This window comes from Trematomus bernacchii, unplaced genomic scaffold, assembly GCF_902827165.1.
Source record: "Trematomus bernacchii unplaced genomic scaffold, fTreBer1.1, whole genome shotgun sequence".
NCBI classification, from domain to species: domain Eukaryota; kingdom Metazoa; phylum Chordata; class Actinopteri; order Perciformes; family Nototheniidae; genus Trematomus; species Trematomus bernacchii.
In genome coordinates this window covers 884,778-905,844 of record NW_022987550.1, presented here as the reverse complement: position 1 = coordinate 905,844, position 21,067 = coordinate 884,778, and the positions used below count along the sequence as shown (strand labels likewise).

Below are 21,067 nucleotides of genomic sequence, written 5' to 3'. Positions count from 1 at the left end.
CACCGACGTCAATTCTGTATATTCACAATGTATATTTGATATCTAAACATCTTTCACTGTCAGAATGCAGAGTGACTCGAGTCACATGACTTGACTCGAGTCACATGACTTGACTCGAGTCGCATATTTTTGGACTTGAGACTTGCGTTTCCACTACAGCGCGGAGCACGGTTTAAGAGGGCTGTGACGTCAGCGGCCCGTCTTTGGTTGCGTTTCCACTTGGCCTAGTACCGGCCGGCGGGTCCTAATTCACAGTTTTTCTGGCCTCATAAAATCGTGGGTCTAGGGCCAGAGACAACGAGGCTGAGTCGGGCTGAGTATGCTAAACTAGAGAGAGCATCGCTGGCAAGGGGGCTACAACTACAACAAGATGGACATATTTGACCGTGATTTAATTGTAATACACGTTTCAAAATGATGCCGAAGTAACAACATACTGATACCGGTTAGTAAAAACCATGAATTAATGCTTTGACAAGTCTGCAGACAGACGGCAGGCGAAACACCTTTTAAAATGCGTGTTTTCTAAATGGAGATTGGCTAAGCTAACGCAGTATATGCTCCGACCGTCCACACTCACAACAACGGCCTATACAGACATAAATAAAGCAGCGACTGTATTCACCATGACACAGGCAGTCTGTGGTTTGTACTTGTTTAACTTTTGTCTAGTTTCTGAACAGATATGAGGAGCTGTGAGCTCTGAGGGCTAACAGCTAACGGCTGTGTTGTTTTTCTGGGGTGCTCATTGAAGATGACGTCACGGCTCCGCCTACACTGCGTTACTATAGTAACTACCCCAGTTCCTAAACTGTAATGGAAATGCGCCATAAAGTGAGCCGGCCCTAACGAGGCCCAGCTATACCGAGCGAGGCCGTGTAGTGGAAACGCGCCATTAGACAGGAGGAATGCTGTGGCCCTGCTGAAGGGGAGCCAGGGCAGGGGGCTTAACATGTTGATGTATTTGTGTTGTACTCCTGTTTTCACTTCAGAGCCCTTTTAGAACTCATAGGGTTATCATTTCAGCGCCACACTCTCCATTGCTGTTTATGTTGAAAATAAAACTAAAGTTTTCATAGCCACAATATTTTAACTGATTTAAATGCGGAAACTTGGGTTATTCATCAGAATATCGTATGACTTGACTTGACATGACATGTGACTTGCTTGACCTGAGCAATGACTTGACTCTCACCACAGTGACTTGGGACTTGCTTGAGACTTGTAGGTTAAGACTTGAGACTTGCACATGTATGACTTACTCCCACCTCTGTCAGAATGTAAACAGTATACTGTTTTGTTGTTTATTTGTTGATATGTAGATACACACAGGTTGTTTTTTATGCTGCTGCAACAAAAACAAATATATAGCCTATTTAACTGCTTTCCAATGTCATTAAACTTAGAAAAAGGCAGGTTTTTGTTGAAGAAATCAAAGTGTTTCACCCCTCGGGAGTCTGGGAGCGTAACAAAGACTCAACAGTTGGATTGAGTTTGTTGTAAGTGGAGATATAGGAAGATGCACGCTAAGAAATGAACCTCCAACCAATCAGAGAGGGTCAGTTAGAAAAGTAACGATTAAAGTTTCTTACCGTGTCGGTGAACTGGTAGGCGACGAACTTCCTCATCAGAGCGATGGCCGTCGCCCTCTCCTCTCCAATCTGACAACACAGGATTACATTACTAAATATGAGTGTGTGTGTGTGTGTGTGTGTGTGTGTGTGTGTACATGTAGTTGTGATGACGTGTGTGTGTGTGTGTGTGTGTGTGTGTGTGTCAGGACACACACCTTACACTTGACCGTCCACAGATTGGGATCCCTGTCGACGACAAACACATTTTAACATTAATATAAAACTATAATCTACAAGTTGTTCTCGATGCTGATTGGTTAACCACATACTTGACTCCAGGAAGTAGCTGCTGCTGTGTGATGTCATCAGAAAGCTCCTCCGACCCTCCAGGGAAACTGCGCACCACAGAAGAAGAAGAAGAAACAGGATTACCATCACATGTAAATATATAATTTAAAATAATAAATTCCTGATAAAGTGTGTCCGGCGTTTGGGCAAAGATCCATAAATAAATATCAAATGAAATAGAAGAAATTAATAGAAAATTAGAGAAAGTTACCTCATCAGGAAAATCTAATAACTATTAAAGACCCCCTCTCTTTTTGTCCTGATCCATTTCTATAAAAACCTGTCTGAAAATGAGCTGATCAGATTGTGGACACTTTATGATGTCATAACGATGTTTTGTCTTGTGTAACCATTAGCCAATCAGCAACCAAGGTAACCCCCCCCCCCCCCCCCCCTTATCACCTGAATCTCCTCCTAGAGCACCATTGAGTTCTTTGTAACCAAATCTCTCTTAGAGGGGCGTGGGGAGGGGCTCCTTATTTTCATCTAAAGTAACAGACAGAGAATCAGCACTTTTGAAACAGGGCTGAAACAGAGGGGATTATGGGTAATGCTGCAATGATCTGTTTGGTGTTTCAGCCAATCAGAGACAGGCTCTGGATATATCTGAGACCTGTGATATATTGATGAAAGAGAGGATAATAGGGGACCTTTAAGTCCAAATACATATTTTCTCTGTTATTGAGAATTGAGGGTATATGTCTTTCTTTTGATGTGAAATATAATGTATTTAATTTAAATAAAAAGCAATGTTAATTTCTTTCACAATTTGTTTATTTTTTCTCTCCAAAAGAACCGATAAGAGTACCGTTAAAGGACCGGATCGATAAGCAGTAACGATCAAAGTAGTAGTACCGTTAAAACCTTAATGATACCAATCCCTAGTTGTCACATAACGTTAATTAAAAAAAGTATTTCACCCGGAAGTGACGCTAGCGCCTTCATGCCATTAGTTATGTTGTGTTATTTTGGTCATTATTGAGTGTTCTTGTATTTTAATGTGTGTTTTTTTATACCTCGGGACTGTGGGAAACTGTATTTCGATCTTTCTGTGTGTACAAACATATTTTGAGATTGACAATAAAGTTGACTTTGATATTTTTCTAGAAAATCCCCTGAACATTATATATGACTATATATAAAATACATGTTTTGCTGAGAGACCTTAAAGTCTAAACTTCTGGACACATTTAGTTTCCACTACTATTCTTGGCTTCATTGTCGGGGTAAAAGAAGCCCCTATTTGGACTCTTCAGTGCACTCTGCACACGGCTCTGTTGCATCTCACAGAGGGACAGATGCTTTTGATTTGAAGAGAGGACTCACTGCTCTCCTCTAGAAGTCTTGGCGTATTTCCTCGTGTAGTATTCACCCAGCGCCTCTTCTCTGGAGTCTCTGCAACACAAACACACACATTTAACCAATGATACACACACAGTGAGCCAATGATACACACACAGTGAGCCAATGATACACACACAGTGAGCCAATGATACACACATTTAACCAATGATGCACACATTTAACCAATGATACACACAGTGAGCCAATGACAGACGATAATAAGCTTCTTAACAACAACCAATTATATATCAGTTGTAATTTATTGTCTTTTATTGTGATTGTAGTAATGTGTTTTTATTACATGTACAGCACTTTGGCTCGACCAAAAATCGCTTTTAAATGTGCTTTATAAATAAAACTTGATTTGATTTGATTTGAACCGTGCAAATAAATCACTACTTTTTGTGTGAGTCTAATAAAACTAATTATCTCTTCAGGTTACTTAAAACTAAATATACTTTTAAAGACTTTTGAAGCCACTCTGAATTCAAAACAAGACGTGACCTTAATGCGAAATAAATTGGGTTAAAACGAATAGCATATAATCACTTATTTGGACATTCTACAATTCTAACGTCATATCATTCCAATACGGCGCTTCCTCTCCTCGTCTGGTGCATTCAAATGATTGATTACCCAGCTGTGGGAACAGATGTGTTTTTTACCTCCAGAGATTCTGCAGCCTTCTGGATCCGGAGTTATCCTCGTCCAGAACCACATGGTCGATGTTAGACACTGAGAGAGATTAAAACGTCACATGAAAAACACTGTAGTCTTAAATACGTCATTACGACTTAAAGTCCTGAATTCAAAATGCTATTTAAGTAGCAAGTATTATCAGCCAAGTGTACTTAATGTGTCAAATGTAAAAGCACTTAATGCTCTTTTCCTAGTATTCTATTATCATAGCATTTGATATAATCCTGATTTGATTGCTTATAAGGACGTACGAGCATCTGAAAGCAGTTTGTCTTTGTGGAGCCAACTGCAGATACTTTGGCAAATACTTCATTATATTAGTCGTACCGTACTGCATCGTGTCCTAGCAGACTATTATGTGTTTTCATATGTAATCAGTGATTGTTAAATAGATGTAACGTGGTGAAGCAGGACGCTTGTTGGTAGTAGATGTAGCACTCAATGGAAAAAGTACAAGTATGTCAAGATAGTACTTAAGTACACGACGTTAGGGCTGTGCAATTAATCGTTTTTTTGTTTTTTTTTTTAATCGCAATTACGATTTTGGCCTGCCACAATTACAAAAACAACATAATCGAAAAAAACGATTATTTTGCTTTGCTATTTAGTTTAGAGTCTAATTTATTTATCATATTTATATATGTTTAGTAGCTTGTTGAAGTGCGCTCCAAAATATTTGTTGATCTTTTTTATTGGTATTTATTATTTTGATATTATTTATTGGTTTTTCAGTTGAATTATACGTTCAGGGAAATCAACAGTTAAACAGATACTGTTCAAATTATTATTTTAATTTGTTTTAAAGTTCAATAAATTGACGTTTTCAAAGCCAATGAATAATCGTATTTAATAATCGTGATATCAATTATTGACCCAAATAATCGTGATTATGATTTTTGCCATAATCGCACAGCCCTACACGACGTTGATATTCATGTTTCAAAAAAGTGAAAATAAATAATGAACAAGTTAGAATCAAGCTTACCTTCAGCTTCCTCTGCTTTGGACCCAACGGAGAGAGGAAGAGGAAGGGAAGAGGAGGAAGAGGAGAGGAAGAGGAAGAGAGGAGAGGAAGAGGTATAAAGTCAGGATTAAGGTAATTAAAGGTCGGGGGGGAAAATGAGATAAAGAAATAAGGAATGAAAAGAGAGAAACAAACGTTCAGGAACAGAAGAGGACGAAGAAACAAGACGAGGAAGAGGAAGATGGGGACAAACGTGGAGGGTAGAAAAGGAAATGAGAGGAGGAAGAGGAGGAGGAGGAAGAGGACATGAGCCAAAATATATTGTTGATCAGGGCAGCAGCAACACAAAGCATGATGGGAGAAAAAAACAACAGAAACACAAACAGATTAATGATGACAAACAGCACGGAGAGGCATGAGGTCAAAGGTCAGAGTACAGTAGCTTCTAGCCAATTAAACCCTGTTCAAATACCACCTGCTCTCAGCTGCCATCCTATTGGTTGCTCATGTGGAGGCACATCTATATCCGGGACTTTCTTACAACAGCTGCTCACTCATTTGCGCAGTGTCGTCGCAACTTAACATCAGCTGGGAACACTAGAGAGAGGCGAAGTCCCGCCCATCTGCTTCAGACCCATGGGACCTTATTTCAGAAAAAGTATGTATTGAAGTCAATAGTCAAAAGTCGATCCCGTTTGAATTGTGCCATGAATTACACAGATGATGTTTGTCAATCTTAAAAAATCATTTCCATGTCAAAAAAGTCACAGTTTGTCGTAAAACTGTTGAAATATAAGACTATGAAAAATACGCAACTAGAAAGACTACAAATCCCAGAGTCCCGGTCCCGCATGCTGGCTCTTAGGAACCGACTAACTCCCCTTGTGTGTATGTACAGCTCTCAACATGCCCAGACTTGGAGTGATTTTCACCTCTTTTCATACTTTCCACCTCATTCTGAAAGAAAGAAGTGAAATGTGCCAACGTGACGGCCGTCTGGGTGTGTGGTGCGAGACGGGAGATGGAGTTCATTGAGCGGTTTCACACAAAAATAAGTGTTACTTCACAGTTTTACGACACATTTTTATTTTTTTGACTTGCAAAATTATCTTTTAAATTGACAAACATCATATGTGTAATTCATGGCTCAATTCAAACGGTATCGAAAAAGATAATCTTTCTCTCTCCATTGACTTCAATGCATACTTTTTCAGAAATAAGGTCCCATGGAGGAAGGGGGGGACTTCGCCTCTCTATATCTAGATCTTCGTTTTAATGCTGGACTATTTTAAGCGGCGGATGAGTATATTATAAGTGGTTTTTCTGTGAGTTTACTGACAAACATCAGTTTAACGTAGGTGCTCTAATGAAGACTGTGTTCTGCCAACAAAGCACTGATTAAAACAGCAGTCATTGAACGCAACACCAGATTTGAATACAACTCTTTTGAGCTTTTACATATGGCAGAAACTGAGATATGTCCGTGTCTTTTTGACTCAGGATTTGGGCTCTACTGTACTCCTGTCTTTAGTGATATGCACCACCGTGTGCCACATAAACAAAACGCTTCAAACACATCCGTTAGTCCAAAAAACAGAAAATAAAAACATGGCAGCGCTGCACCAGGAAGCAACGTCCGGCAAAGCATCACTTCCTGTTCATTTAGAGCTGAGCAATATCATCATATTATACTCATAACACAATATAAGATCAGATATCAGGCTGGACTTTAAATGTAGTCTTTAAGTGTTATTAATATCAATCTGTTGTTGCCCTCTTAGTCATTAAATAGTCAACGCTCACATTTCATCACAATATTGATATATTTGACTTTCTTCACATCGCCCAGCTCTAAATAACTTCAATGTCCAGATCAACTATGAATGTAAGGGAAATATTCTGTCAAAATCTAACTTTTGGATGCAGTTAAACACCCAATCATATATCTTTAGTTACATCTTTAAAACATTTCTTATTCAATCATGTGCTTATATAGTTGAATCTAACAATAAACATGTGTTTGACTTTTGTTAGCCTGATTCTGTCGCCAATTAAACTAAATTAAGTACATATTCAATCATTCATCCAGCGATCAAATGTGTCGCAACACTTCTTAGGAAGGGTTTGTACCGCTACAATTAAACTACAATTAGCACATATTTGTGACCAATTTTACAGGCAATTACATGTAAATGATTGTGGTTTTTCTTAAAGTTAGCAAGTAAAAAACATGTAAGCACTTTGGATTGTCTTGTGTTGAAAGGTGCTGTACACACAACGTGTCTTTATCTGGATTTAACCGTCAATAACTAACGTGTGAAACCTCAATTAGCACATTTCTGTGACAGATCTTGAAGCCAATTAACTCTACGATTATTGTGGTTTTTCTTAAAGTTAGCGAGTAAAAAACATGTAAGCCTTGTGTTGAAAGGTGCTGAACACACAACGTGTCTTTATCTGGATTTAACCGCCAATAACTAACGTGTGAAACCTCAATTAGCACATTGACTGAGCCAATTAACTGTAACACTAAGTGAGGGAGTTGTGGCTCAATGCTCCAGTGATGGATTTGCCTTCATTGCTTCCTGGTGTCGAGCTTCACAACCAAACATCTGAGATGAGGCGGCGGGGGTTAATTCATTCTGAGAACATGGATTTTATCAAACGGATGAAACTGATATTCCATTTTGCTTCAGATTCACATCAAATGTATGAACACGGAAAATGAGAGCAGGAGAGTATCTGGAGTCCAATTACCGTTAACTGCAGAGGACATGCATGACAAGAGACACGGGTAGGAGAGAGAGGTCAGTTAAACACTTTCAGAAACATCTGCTGCAGAAACCCTCAAAACTCACAACGCTGCAGAACATACGGACTTTAAAAAATAAAAGGGCCTTTTCAAAGCTGAGTCCAAACCGAGGCACGATAGCAACTAGAAGAAACAACTTAACATTGAAACTGTTCTGAAACTGAGATAGAAAAAGTGGAATTATGTCACGTTTATCTGTAACAGTCCCACCATTTTCCACCCAATTGTTGGTTGAATATGCAAGAGTTTAGTAGGTTAGCATAACTCCGCAGCCATACAAAAACGATGTATTAAAAATGTATTAAGTGCCTTGCTATTTAAGTCATTAAAAACATACGTTTCTACAATATAATGCAGGTCACAGCGTTAAAAAATGGACCGCTGACTAATGAGGATGCACAAAGACTCCTACATTAGTAAAAACAAATGTATAAGATGTGAAAGAGGGATTTGTAAGATGCTAAAAGCAGCTGCTAATCAAAGCTAAGCTGCTAATCAAAGCTAAGCTGCTAATCAAAGCTAAGCTGCTAATCAAAGCTAAGCTGCTAATCAAAGCTAAGCTGCTAATCAAAGCTAAGCTGCTAATCAAAGCTAAGCTGCTAATCAAAGCTAAGATGCTAATCAAAGCTAAACTGCTAATCAAAGCTAAGCTGCTAATCAAAGCTAAGCTGCTAATCAAAGCTAAGCTGCTAATCAAAACTAAGCTGCTAATCAAAGCTAAGCTGCTAATCAAAGCTAAGCTGTAGCAGAAGCAGTGCATTTAATAACGACACTGACGTAGACACTGTAAAACGTCAATGTTGATCGGACATATCGAGCTGGTGACAACGACTAAGACTGTTTGATGTTTACAGTTAAATTAGGGAGCAAACATTTAAAAAAAATTGTTCGACATTTGAAACTGTTATAGACCTTAAATGTAATTAATAGTAATAACACGTGATAAAACAAGCAACTGTCGCATTAGATGCTTATTTTCATTTCCAACATGGCTCAAAACTGATGGGGGAAAGGCAGTTTAGGCTATTATCATTGCAAGACATTTTCACATTAATAACATTTAATACAATATAACCTTGTTTTGGTCCAAACTGAAACACCTACATGTGATGCAGCTATTATTCATGTTATGAAAATGCTCAAATATCAACAGGAATGCTGCAGTCATGTTTGAAATAAGACATTAAACTGTGAGGCGGATTTATCGCCAAGGAAAGAGCGGAGAAGGTCACATGCAGAGAGATCTAGTTTCATTTTCAGGCTATTGTTTTTAGTATTTTCAGAACATCTCAATATTTAGATTTTATTTTGAAATTCTGATTTTTTTGTAATCTTACGGTACGTCCACACGGCAGCGTTGCGTGCTTCAACGGAGACGTCACGCTTTGCCGAACTGCATTGTGGTTCCATTCAACGGAAACGTCAGCCAATCAAATCATATGCCAGTACAAGCGCTAGCCAATCAAACCACGTGCTTGTGTGTCCGGGGCGGGAGATTAATGTGATTGGTTGTTGGTCGCACGCCAGACACGCCCACCGGCAAGCTTCAACGCGACGGAGCCGTGTGGACGTACCGTAACATTCTGTACTTTGTTCAAAAAATGCTGTCCTTTTCCGAAATTCCTTGGAATCGTGACTTTATTCTCAAAGTCCCAACTTTTTTAATATTCTCTGAAAATCTCAAAATTCTGTATTTTATCCCAAAATTCTGACGATTTTAGAAAATTGCAAAATTCTGACTTTATTTTTGGAATTCTGATATATATTTTTTTTCTCTTCTTATTTTTCAAAATCTCAAAATTCTGTATTTTTTCCCCAAAAATGTTGACTATTTTAGAAAATCTTAAAATGCTGACTTTTGGGAAATAAATGTTTCACTTTTTTCTCAAAATCCGGAAGTTTTTCAAAAATGCTCATCATTCTGAATTTCTTTTAAAACTATTTTTAGAAAATCTCAAAATTCTACCTTTTAAAATGATGACTTTTTTTTCTCTACTCTGAAGGTAAAAAGTTCTCACACAAAAAGAAAATATCTTGATGAATGTTTTAACCACTACAGACTCTAAACAATGCGCCAGTGTTTCCAAGCCCATTAACTACTAATCGTCCATATTTAGTTTTATTTCCAAAACATGCTTCAGTTGTTTGGGAGAATGTAATCCGTCACGTCTCTTATCTTTGCGATGTGGTTCAGGTTCAGTGGGTTCTCATTATCAAACATCTGCAAGTTAAGTGTCCTGAAATCACCTGAAACTAAGAGTTCAAATAAATGAAGAAACAGGAGAACATTCTTTGGAAAGTTGGAAGCAGCTATGAGTTCTTTTTGTGAGTGCTCCATTAACGAGAGCCCGGCTGCTCTCAGGAGGTCGCTTTGCAAGTTTCAAACCCAGGTTGAGATCATCCTTTTAATTACGCACTCATGAGGAAGAAATGTGGCCTGCAGATGTTGAAGTGCTGTTACCAACTTATCTGGTTTAAAGTGGACCTATCATGCTATATTTGAATAATATAGTGATATATATAGATCATGCATTTTAGCCATGCCTCATTTCGCTCAATTTGACATTTTTTAGCTCTGTTTTAGCAAGGGCTGATTCTGTGAGAACAGCACCATCTACAGGCCTGGCATATGTACTACAGCGTCTCCAGCGCTTTCGAACGGCAATGGCCGTGGCTGTCTCCTCCTGATTGGTGGAGTTGGCCCAATAGCCGTAGCGCCACCGTCCTGACGTCAGGACAGTGTTCAAATCTGGATCAGTTTTTATCAGATCCGTTGCAGCCCCTTTTTTAGAGATTTGGGTATGGAGGAAAATAGAGAGGGTTGTGTTTTCTGACACTTGGTGAGTTCCCTGGAACACCGGGGACACATATTCATGTAGAAAAGACGTACAAAAGTGCATTTTGCATGATAGGTCCCCTTTAAGGGAAAATAGATTTTGTCTCTCTACGTGGATAGCTCCTTACCTTTCTCCAGAATATCTTCCGCTCCTTCCTCCCACTGATCCTCCTCATCCTCATACTCATCGTCCACATCTATGGAAACAGAAAAACACAACTACTTAAACTCCATTTCCTTCCCTTAAAAGCAGCAGGGAGTTTCAGGGATTCAGAAACAGCAAACATATTATTTCCGTACACATCACTGCACAATGCATCACACACTTAAATGGCCTTTAAATGCATTCACTTTAACCCCCCCCCTTATTTAAAGCAGTATTTTGCACCTTACTCGTCAAATGATCAAGTTAGACACGCTGTCCACATTTATTTCTCTGTCCCCTCTGCAAAAAACTCTATTGTCAGAAGAGCGTTGATGTTTAAAGCCCCAACAGAGTGGAATACTTCACCTGCTGCTATAGACCATCATTGGGTATGTTTCAGCATTATCATCTCTATCAAATTGTAATGAATGTATGCATGACTTCATACATTTTACTCAACGTGTGTCCTTGTTCGTCATGCTTTGCTTTCTGTTATTTTGTTCATGTCTATTTTGTTTTTTTCCGTTAACTGTCAAGTGGGAAATAAGTAATTTTTTTGTGTTTCTCTTATTATCCTACGATACTGTTAAGTTTGTAACAGTATCGTAGGATAATATCGTTTGTAAATCTCAAAATTCTGGCTTTTCTTCTTAAAATTCTGTCATTATTTTTTTTTGTACTATTTTCTGACCATCTCAAAATTCTGACTTTTCTTCAAGATCTCAAAATTCTACCTTTTTCTTAAAAATTATTACTTTTTTTCTCTACTCTGTAAGTAAAAAGTTTCTTTTTGATCTTAAGTTTTAAATGCTCATCATTCTGATTTTTTCTTTCTTAAAAATCACAACTTTTTTTAAAACTATTTTTAGAAAATCTCAAAATTTTGACTTTTTTTCATAAAATTCTATCATTTCTTTTTTCGTTGCTTTTGTCCCTTGAAAACCAGATGGTGCATCTCAAGGGGTTTATCCTAATAAATACATTTCTATATCATTCTCAGATCAGCGTACCGGCTTCGTCTAGAATGAAGCCTCCGTGCCTCGGCTTCTTCCTCGGGCGCTCGTCATCGTCTTCCTCCTCCTCTTCATCGTATTCATCCTCCTCCTCCAGCAGGTCTTCCCCCTCCTCCTCTGCTACCTTGTCGCTGCCCACAGGGCTGTTCGTCTCCTGGGGGGGGAAACAAGAAAAAGAACTGACTATCAGATACCACACTCAGTGTTGCCAACTCCATAGTAAGGAAAGTAGCTATTGGCTGTCCGAAAAGTCGCCAGAAGTCCCTAAATGACGTCATCGCCTAATTTGCATATCATGTAATAGCGGTAAAAAAACTTTCCACCCCCTTCAAGGATCAAAACTTGAAACCACCAGAGTAAATCCAGACGACAGTAGATCAGAAATGTAGAAAGTAGTTTTAGTAGAAATCTCCCTTACAATAAAGGCAGTATAGTATGCCCGTGTGTCATCTCCAATAAATGGCTTCAACCATCCTTTAAACTCAGGGTTTGATTCCCACTCCTTTCTGTACTTTTGTGAATACAGTTTAGACTGTGACATGATGACCTATGTGGATGTTTAGCTTGTCACAGAGGCACACACACAGTGGACGAGGTGATTAAGTGACTGAGGCTGTGTGAGTCAAAGCAAAGCAAAGGCAGTTATTTATTATAGTGTGACAGTGAAGAAACATTTACATTTCACATTTAAATCCCGCTCATGCGCAATTCATTTGCCGTCTCGACGCGGGAGAGTGTGGCTGTCTCCTCTCTGCTCTGACTGCGGGAGGCAACTGTGAGTCTGAGCGCCTGTGAGTACTATGGGAGGGCAGAGGGGCTCACGGCAGCACCCACGGCTCGTTAACTGCTGAACAATATGTGAGTCTCCAAACACCAGAAAAGTCCCTAATAACACCATTACAAGTCGTTAAATTAGTCGTTAGTCGCTTTTGACAAAAAGAAGTAGCCGGAGGGTTTGGAAAGCCGCCGAATTTAACGAGAAAGTCGCCAAGTTGGCAACACTGACCACACTGTTACAAGTAAAAGTCCTGCATTGAAAGGGGTTCGATATAATCAATAAAAGCCTCGAGTCTTAGAGCAAAAATAAGACCTCTTTTATTCAGTTTATATTAACAGCTAAATGAAATAATGGGTTAAATCAACACCATCATGTACCAGCTGCATAAGAACACAAACGCTCAATGTGTATTCATGTCAATCAATCAGAGTTTATTTATATAGCCCAATATCAAAACATTTGTTTCAGTGGACTTTCTAGAGAATATGAATACGACAGCCTTGTGAAATCTTGAATAATCGATTAATATTCGCCAGGAATTTGATCATGGTCAGTTTCTGGCATCCCTAACTTGGACCAAATCTGTGAGTGAGCTTATAGAGCTTCTCAGAATCAGAATACCGTTATTCGTCCCACAGAGGGGACATTCGCATTTGAAACAACAAGAAAAGAGACAAAGACAGCTTAATGTTAACCAAGAAGCATGCATACAAAGTATACAAGATAAAGAGAATCACACAATTTATCAAATAGACATCCCACATCCTCCGCTGTCACAAGATACAGGAAATCATTCCTGCCATAACTCTGCATCACAGCTCCTCACCTCTGGCTGGCACAGACCTCACTTCCCCATAGTTGTAGTTCCATAACCCACGAACAACTCACATAACAGCCACCTTGTACTTCTGCAATTGATATATTCCCCATTCACGTCATGAAATCCGTAACGCTCCTTCTCTGGACATCTTCAAGTCAACCCTGAAAATATGTTTAAAACAGCCTTCCTACCTTAGTTACTCATCCCTCTGCTTCACAAACTACATCACACATCGCCGCACCTGCTTTCTGTCTCCTTGTCTTTAAATATTTTAATGTCTAAACACACTGCTGTTCCTGTAACACAAGAATTTCCCAATTTGGGATAAAGTATCTATCCATCCATCTATCCATCCATCTATCCATCCATCTATCCATCTATCTATATATCGCTAACTTTGGTACAGCTAACAGGCTGTTGCACTTTACCTGTCAAATAAATAAACTATTAAATAAGTGAATAAAAATCAGGGTGACTTTGAAAATTCTGATTATTAATTTGAATGATATTCTTTTAGTACTTTAAGTATATTTGATGCTAATACTTTTGTACTTGTACTTGTAACAGAGTATTCCTACACTCTCCTACTTCTACTTTTGCTCAAGTACAAGATCTGAGTACTTCTACTTTTGCTCAAGTACAAGATCTGAGTACTTCTACTTTTACTCAAGTACAAGATCTGAGTACTTCTACTTTTGCTCAAGTACAAGATCTGAGTACTTCTACTTTTACTCAAGAACCAGATCTGAGTACTTCTACTTTTACTCAAGTACAAGATCTGAGTACTTCTTCCACAAACAAACAAGTAAGTAAACACATGTCTTTAATTTCCTATCATTAGTTAGCAGTATTTATATTCAGTTATTTTTCAGCAGTTGGTTCCACTTTAACGCGCCACATTGCCTCTCTGTGTTTACAGTTAGCAGTTAGCCTAACGTTAGCTCACGGTTACCTCAATCCCCTCCGCCTCCTCCGCCTCTCCGTCGCTGCTGCCACTCGCGTTTTCGGAGAAGTCGCTGTCCTCACTGTCCGACATCTTGAAGCCCCGGGGAAGACTGTGGATACGAACAAGCAAGAAAAACACACTTAAATGAGGAGACAAAAAGCAGCTAACGGCCATAACAATCACATCTGGCCTAGCAAAGCATGCTAATGTAGTTTTCATGAATATCTCATAAACAACCGCAATCAAATGTGAGGAAATGAGCCCAGCGGCTGCTACTCACCTCTGTTAAATCCCGCTTCTGCTTTATATCTTGTTAGTTGATGGATAAAAGGAAATATAAGCCTTTTTTCGGTTAGCCTGATGCTACACGTCTTCTTGGAGAGCCGACCGCGAGATTTCAGTAAACTTCGTGATATCTCGCGAGGTTTTGGACGGTGGCTGGGTGAATAGTGAGCGAGGTGTCACTCTGCGAACATTTTGAGGTACTTATCTCCAAATAAATTATATGCTATCAATAATAAGGGCAAGTAACTCAGAATAGTAGTTACTTTCCACAAAAAAACTCGTGTATGTTTATATTGAAATTAGCTTTATTCCACTTTCAAACAGAGATAGAAATAAACAAGACTGTGATTCCAGTTTTTTTAAATTGTATTTATTTTATATGAGTAAGGGGTCATACAGAAATACTTCAAATCAAAATAGGATAAAAAGGTAAATAAATGAACAAGCACATAATGGGATAACATAAAGAAACATATAGCAAACCAGGAGTCAACATACACCACATGTGTTTTTATTTTTAAATGTACATGTATTCATTTTTTTTTAAATGCCAGTATCATTATCACATTTATTTAATCTACTTGACTTTGTTTGTATAATCAAATCAAACTTTATTTACAAAGTACTTTTCATACACAAAGGTACCTAGACCAACCACATTGACGATTTACACACACAAAAACAATACTATCTCCCCTTTCATATATATAATAAATAAATAAATACATATACATTAAATATAATTAAGTTAAAAGCCTAATTAAAAAGGTGGATATTGATTATAAAGTCTTTCAAATTGTAAACAGAGTAGTTCCTCCTTACAAAGCAGTATCTGTTTTACGTCATGACGCAATCACGTTCTCCCTACAACCAGCCAATCAGATCACGCGGTTCAAGGAGAGCCACAGAGATACTTCCTATTGACGCAGCAGCAGCTTCCTGAAGCACGCAGTTGGATTAAAAACAAAACAACAGACAGTTTTTCTCCAAATTTCTCATCCAGATCCAGAGATGAACAGCGTGGGGGAGGCGTGCACCGACATGAAGCGGGAATACGACCAGTGTTTCAACCGCTGGTTCGCGGAGAAGTTCCTAAAAGGGGACCAGGGCGGAGATCCGTGCACAGAGAGCTTTACACGGTACCAGCGCTGCGTGCAGACCGCCATCAAGGAGAAGGACATCCCGGTAGACGGGGTGGAGTTCATGGGGCCCAACAAGGACAAACCCGAGAGCTGAAGAAGAGGAAGAGGAGGAGGAGGAAGAGGAGACTGATGGCCGCTGATCCGGTGATCCTGAGGTCATTTAAAGGCCTAACAAGCGAGGAGAGCGTCCATGTGCGTCCACTGAGCATGCGCAGAAGGGACGGGACGCTGCAGGACAACACTGGAATCTGAACTCTCTTTACTGTGTGTGTGTGTGTGTGTGTGTGTGTGTGTGTGTGTGTGTGTGTGTGTGTGTGTGTGTGTGTGTGTGTGTGTGTGTGTGTGTGTGTGTGTGTGTGTGTGTGTGTGTGTGTGTGTGTGTGTGTGTGTGTGTGTGTGTGTGTGTGTGTGTGTGTGTGTGTGTGTGTGTGTGTGTGTGTGTGTGTGTGTGTGTGTGTGTGTGTGTGTGTGTGTGTGTGTGTGTGTGTGTGTGTGTGTGTGTGTGTGTGTGTGTGTGTGTGTGTGTGTGTGATAAGTTGCTTCCTGCATAGGTCATTTGAGTTCTTGTTGAGCTTACAATTCGTGTGTGTGTGTGTGTGTGGTTATTTGAGTTCTTGTTGAGCTTACTTTTCCTGTGTTTACCAGTTATTTTGTGTGTGGTTATTTGAGTTCTTGTTGAGCTTACTTTTTCTGAGTTTATAATTTAACTTCTGGTGTGTGTGTGTGTCACACTGGACTATGTGTGTTTGCAGATTTAAACACACAGATGATGATTGTTTTGTTTCTTATTTTGTGGGCTGTTATAGTAACTGGAAGATTGCTTGTATTCAATTAATCAATCAGAATATACAATCGGCAACTATTTTGATAATCTATGATTCTTTTCATGCAAATGTGCAGATATGGAGGCTTTCCTCTGTTTTTGTATCCGATGAAGTGAATATCTCTCTGGGTCTTGGAATGACAAAACACCCGAACAACTTGTAGAGAGTGGGATTCCTGACATGTATAGACCAAATGATACTAAATATCGAATTAATAATGACAGTGTTGTGTTATTTTCTACAGATGAGTTGATCTAATAACTGATGTTTGTTTTATTTTAAAACCTGCTGCTCATATTTTGGTTTTGTCTTTATGAAATGAATGTGGCTCAAACAATTATTCAAATGTGAAATAAATGGGACATTGTTATATAAATAATCTGACTGCAGCTTCTTCTTTCCTCTGTTTATATAAATACACCTTGGGCATCAGCAGGAGAGAACTCTTTAAAGTAGAGACACTACAAACTGATATACACCTGAACATCAGCAGGAGAGGACTCTTTAAAGTAGAGACACTACATACTGATATACACCTGAACATCAGCAGGAGAGGACTCTTTAAAGTAGAGACACTACATACTGATATACACCTGAACATCAGCAGGAGAGGACTCTTTAAAGTAGAGACACTGTTGGAGCCATTTTCATTTAGTTATTGTCTGAATGTTAGGCTTAATAAAAGTAGATTAAACTCTTAATTATCAGGTATTTTTGTGAGTCACACTATGGTTTAAAATGTATTAATTTAAGGCTCACTTAGTTGTTATTAAATGTGCGTCAGTATCACGTGCATGGCTATCTGCCTATATAGCCTATAGGTTGATCACCATCACCATCAGCTGTGTCCTATAGGACACAGCTGATGGTGATGAGACGGGGAAGCGGAAAAGTATTTTGACCGTGTTCTTTTTGTTCTTTTGGAGACTGTTAACTTTTATTTAGTATGAAGCGAAGAAATGTGTCCTGCTGTTTATATGCCGTCTGGACTAACGAATAAAGCTCATCTGATTCAACCACGTTCTCCGCTAATTTGTTTGGAAACAAAGAGAGGCGCGTCGAAACCATAGACTGTATATATCTGTCGAAACCCACAACCCCGATAGAGGTGGCTATTACATTGTAAACCAGGATTAAAACGCCACCACATTTAGTCAAAAGACTCCGCAAGATGTGGATAAAAACTTCGAGGGACTTCGTGTGGATTTCAGCTCTGCTTTGGAAACAGCGATCGGATGATCGAAAGTGCCGTGAGGAGGAGGCCGAGAGTAAACCATGCCGGCCCGGAATTTATGAATGAAACTGTTTACAAAGAGATCGCTTCGTCAAACAATGCAAGGACTGATGTGTGCATAGTTACGGATATTTGACCAAACGAAACGGGAAATCCATCCAGTGATATCATGATGCTTACTGAGGATGATATGAAATGGAAATTATCCTAATTTCTGTTGGAATGCTTGAACAATGAAATGCATTAATGAACTATCACGCAGTTAAAGGTGGGGTATGTAATTTATTTCAGAAACACTTTTTGTTATATTCCATGGAATGCTCTTAACATCCCGATAGCAATGAATATATTAAATGCTTTGACGATAAATACATTTAAAAAAATGTCATCTGTGGAAGCCGTGGCACTGTAAAAAGCACGACCAATCATTTGAGCGGCCCGGCTGAAATAACTGGATGGCAGTGGCGTTTTCTCCCGGAGGCCAAGGGAAGCCAGGCTTCCCCTGTTTTTTCGGATTGTAGTTATAATTTAAATAAATAAATAAAAACACTTTGTTTTGTTTCGATAATTCTCCTTTGCTGTTGCTGCCGGCCCGTCTCTCCCCCACTCTCATTGAGTATTTTACAAAGAAAGAGTGAAACAAACAGCGCCCCTCTCTAGATGTTATGGTGAAACAGTAGATTGCATTCACTGTTGCGAGAGGAGGCCAGGGGAATCTGGCTTCCCTTGGTGAGGGATTGACCAATCAGATGAGGCCCACGTGATGCCCCTGCCAACCTGTGATTGGTCAGGGCCATGCCAAGGGAAGCCAGCCGTCTCTAGTTTCCCTTCAGAGGCCCGAAGTTAAGTAAACTGATATAAACTCCCCAAACAGGTTTTAAACTTTGAATCAAATCCTGTAAATCCTGAAAATCCTGAAAATCTCCGCTCTGCTGACCACAATGCACTGCAGTTCGGATAAAAGTGAGGCAAAGTGGCTTCACCCCATTCAAACCCTTCTTTTTTATTCATTACCGAATCTGCACTGCGCATTGAGCGGCTGGTATTGCATTTGGGGGGGGGGCGTGTCTGCATAAATTAACCCAACCCAAAAAAATGGGCTTCTCCTAAATTTTTCCCCACGCCACGCTACTGCTGGATGGCCTACCTGCCTGTCAGCCTTCCATCTGTGCACAAACTTATCTCGTGCCCTCATTGGTCATGTTCATGTGTGTTGGAGGAGGGGCTCTGTAAGGAAGAGGCAGATTTCTTTCGGCTGTGTATTTTCAAATTCTAGCGCACTCGAGCTGGTTTCTCCAAAATGACCTACCCCACCTTTAAGGAAGCGGACGTTAAAGGAATGTTTGGCACAAAAACAGGATTCATGAAGAACTGTTCTTGGAAATATTGATGACTTTATTTCATGTGGATTAATTGAAGAAAATGAAACAATGGATCCTGATATTCCTCCAGCTGATGTTGCCGCTGCAGAGGAGAGATTTAAAACTCTCAGCCAATCGCGAAGAGGAAAACTTGGAGCATGCACCCGCAGAATGAATGAAATGAAAGCATTCCTGGTGGAAAAGGTGGATGAAGCTGTTGCAACGTTCAAGATGTTACTCAATGTATGGAGTGTCATGGACTTGTTCAAATGCTTTTATCTGAGGAAATAAGGGAAACTGAGAGAATGGATTGGTATGAACCAAAAATGTCTGCATTCATGAATTTCCTTAAGGATGTGGAAAAGCTCTCAGGAGGATCCTCAGACACTGATTGAACCCCATGACAGTGTGTCCAATGCATCAGCCAGGAGGAGCTCACCAGGTTCAAAAGCAGAATCAGCAACTTCTTCTGCTTCCTCAACCCACCTCAACGTGGCCACGGAGAGAGCTGCCCTCCTTGCCCGGGCAGCAGGATTAAAAGAAAAGCATGCATTTGAAATGGAAAAGGCTCAACTGCAAGTAGATCCGAATGGAAATGGAAGTGAGCCGAGCTGAATCTGATGCAAAAATGAAAGTCCTGGAGCATTTTGAGACTGCATGGTTCACAAATTCCAACACGAGCAAAATATGATGGCATGAATGACTATTTCAAAAAGCTACAGAGTCAATCAGATATGTCAATGGATGCAGAGCCGTCTCCAATTACGTTGGCTGAGTTTGGACCTATTCCCAAAACACCACTTCAAAGGTATACCAACAACCAAGACCACCAGAAAATATTGGTAATTCAAACCAAAGCTCTCAACACACAGCTAGAGATGCAGGAATTACAGGGACAAATAATAATGACAATTTCCTGACTGTGATGCAGAGACAAAATGACATTGTTAATTTACTTGTACTTCAACACAAACAAGCATCACTGCCCAGCAGGGAAATCCCAGTTTTTGATGGCAATCCCCTGAATGATCAAATATGTATGAGGGCATTTCAACATGGCATTGAGGAGAAAACCACCAGTAACCAGGATCGATTATATTACCTGGAACAATATACTTCAGGATCCTGCAGAGAACTGAGAAGCTGCATACGGCTCATTCTTTCAAAGCTACCTTACAAACTAATGGCGCGTTTCCACTACAGCGCGGAGCACGGTTTAAGAGGGCTGTGACGTCAGCGGCCCGTCTTTGGTTGCGTTTCCACTTGGCCTAGTACCGGCCGGCGGGTCCTAATTCACAGTTTTTCTGGCCTCATAAAATCGTGGGTCTAGGGCCAGAGACAACGAGGCTGAGTCGGGCTGAGTATGCTAAACTAGAGAGAGCATCGCTGGCAAGGGGGCTACAACTACAACAAGATGGACATATTTGACCGTGATTTAATTGTAATACACGTTTCAAAATGATGCCGAAGTAACAACATACTGATACCGGTTAGTAAAAACCATGAATTAATGCTTTGTCAAGTCTGCAGACAGACGGCAGGCGAAAAACCTTTTAAAATGCGTGTTTTCTAAATGGAGATTGGCTAAGCTAACGCAGTATATGCTCCGACCGTCCACACTCACAACAACGGCCTATACAGACATAAATAAAGCAGCGACTGTATTCACCATGACACAGGCAGTCTGTGGTGTGTACTTGTTTAACTTTTGTCTAGTTTCTGAACATATATGAGGAGCTGTGAGCTCTGAGTGCTAACAGCTAACGGCTGTGTTGTTTTTCTGGGGTTTCTCTGAAGATCACGTCACGGCTCCGCCTACACTGCGTTACTATAGATACTACCCCAGTTCCTAAACTGTAATGGAAATGCGCCATAAAGTGAGCCAGTCCTAACGAGGCCCAGCCATACCGAGCGGGGCCGAGCGAGGCCGTGTAGTGGAAAC

At 39.9% G+C, this 21,067-nt stretch overlaps 2 protein-coding genes across 2 annotated transcripts in view; one reads left to right on the top strand and one right to left on the bottom strand.

Moving 5' to 3' along the window:
* The window catches only part of supt5h (SPT5 homolog, DSIF elongation factor subunit), a 49,425-nt gene extending 34,751 nt beyond the window's left edge, over nucleotides 1–14,674 (bottom strand). The window contains exons 1-10 of the mRNA XM_034123704.1: nucleotides 14,560–14,674; nucleotides 14,286–14,388; nucleotides 11,733–11,889; nucleotides 10,706–10,774; nucleotides 4,951–4,965; nucleotides 3,932–4,001; nucleotides 3,249–3,317; nucleotides 1,904–1,969; nucleotides 1,790–1,820; nucleotides 1,593–1,661 (exon numbers count right to left, since the gene is read on the bottom strand). Coding sequence (XP_033979595.1) covers nucleotides 1,593–1,661; nucleotides 1,790–1,820; nucleotides 1,904–1,969; nucleotides 3,249–3,317; nucleotides 3,932–4,001; nucleotides 4,951–4,965; nucleotides 10,706–10,774; nucleotides 11,733–11,889; nucleotides 14,286–14,369 — 630 coding nt within the window. The 5' untranslated portion in view covers nucleotides 14,370–14,388; nucleotides 14,560–14,674. The remainder of the gene's footprint in view (nucleotides 1–1,592; nucleotides 1,662–1,789; nucleotides 1,821–1,903; nucleotides 1,970–3,248; nucleotides 3,318–3,931; nucleotides 4,002–4,950; nucleotides 4,966–10,705; nucleotides 10,775–11,732; nucleotides 11,890–14,285; nucleotides 14,389–14,559) is intronic.
* Nucleotides 14,675–15,459: 785 nt separating this feature from the next.
* triap1 (TP53 regulated inhibitor of apoptosis 1) lies at nucleotides 15,460–16,033 on the top strand. The gene has a single exon (XM_034123724.1). The coding sequence runs from the start codon at nucleotides 15,576–15,578 to the stop codon at nucleotides 15,798–15,800; it is 225 nt and encodes a 74-aa protein (XP_033979615.1). The 5' UTR covers nucleotides 15,460–15,575; the 3' UTR covers nucleotides 15,801–16,033.
* The last annotated feature ends 5,034 nt before the right edge of the window (nucleotides 16,034–21,067 follow it).

Excerpts from the sequence above, each read along its gene's own strand:
- triap1 (XM_034123724.1), top strand. The coding sequence starts at position 15,576 with ATGAACAGCGTGGGGGAGGCGTGCACCGACATGAAGCGGGAATACGAC.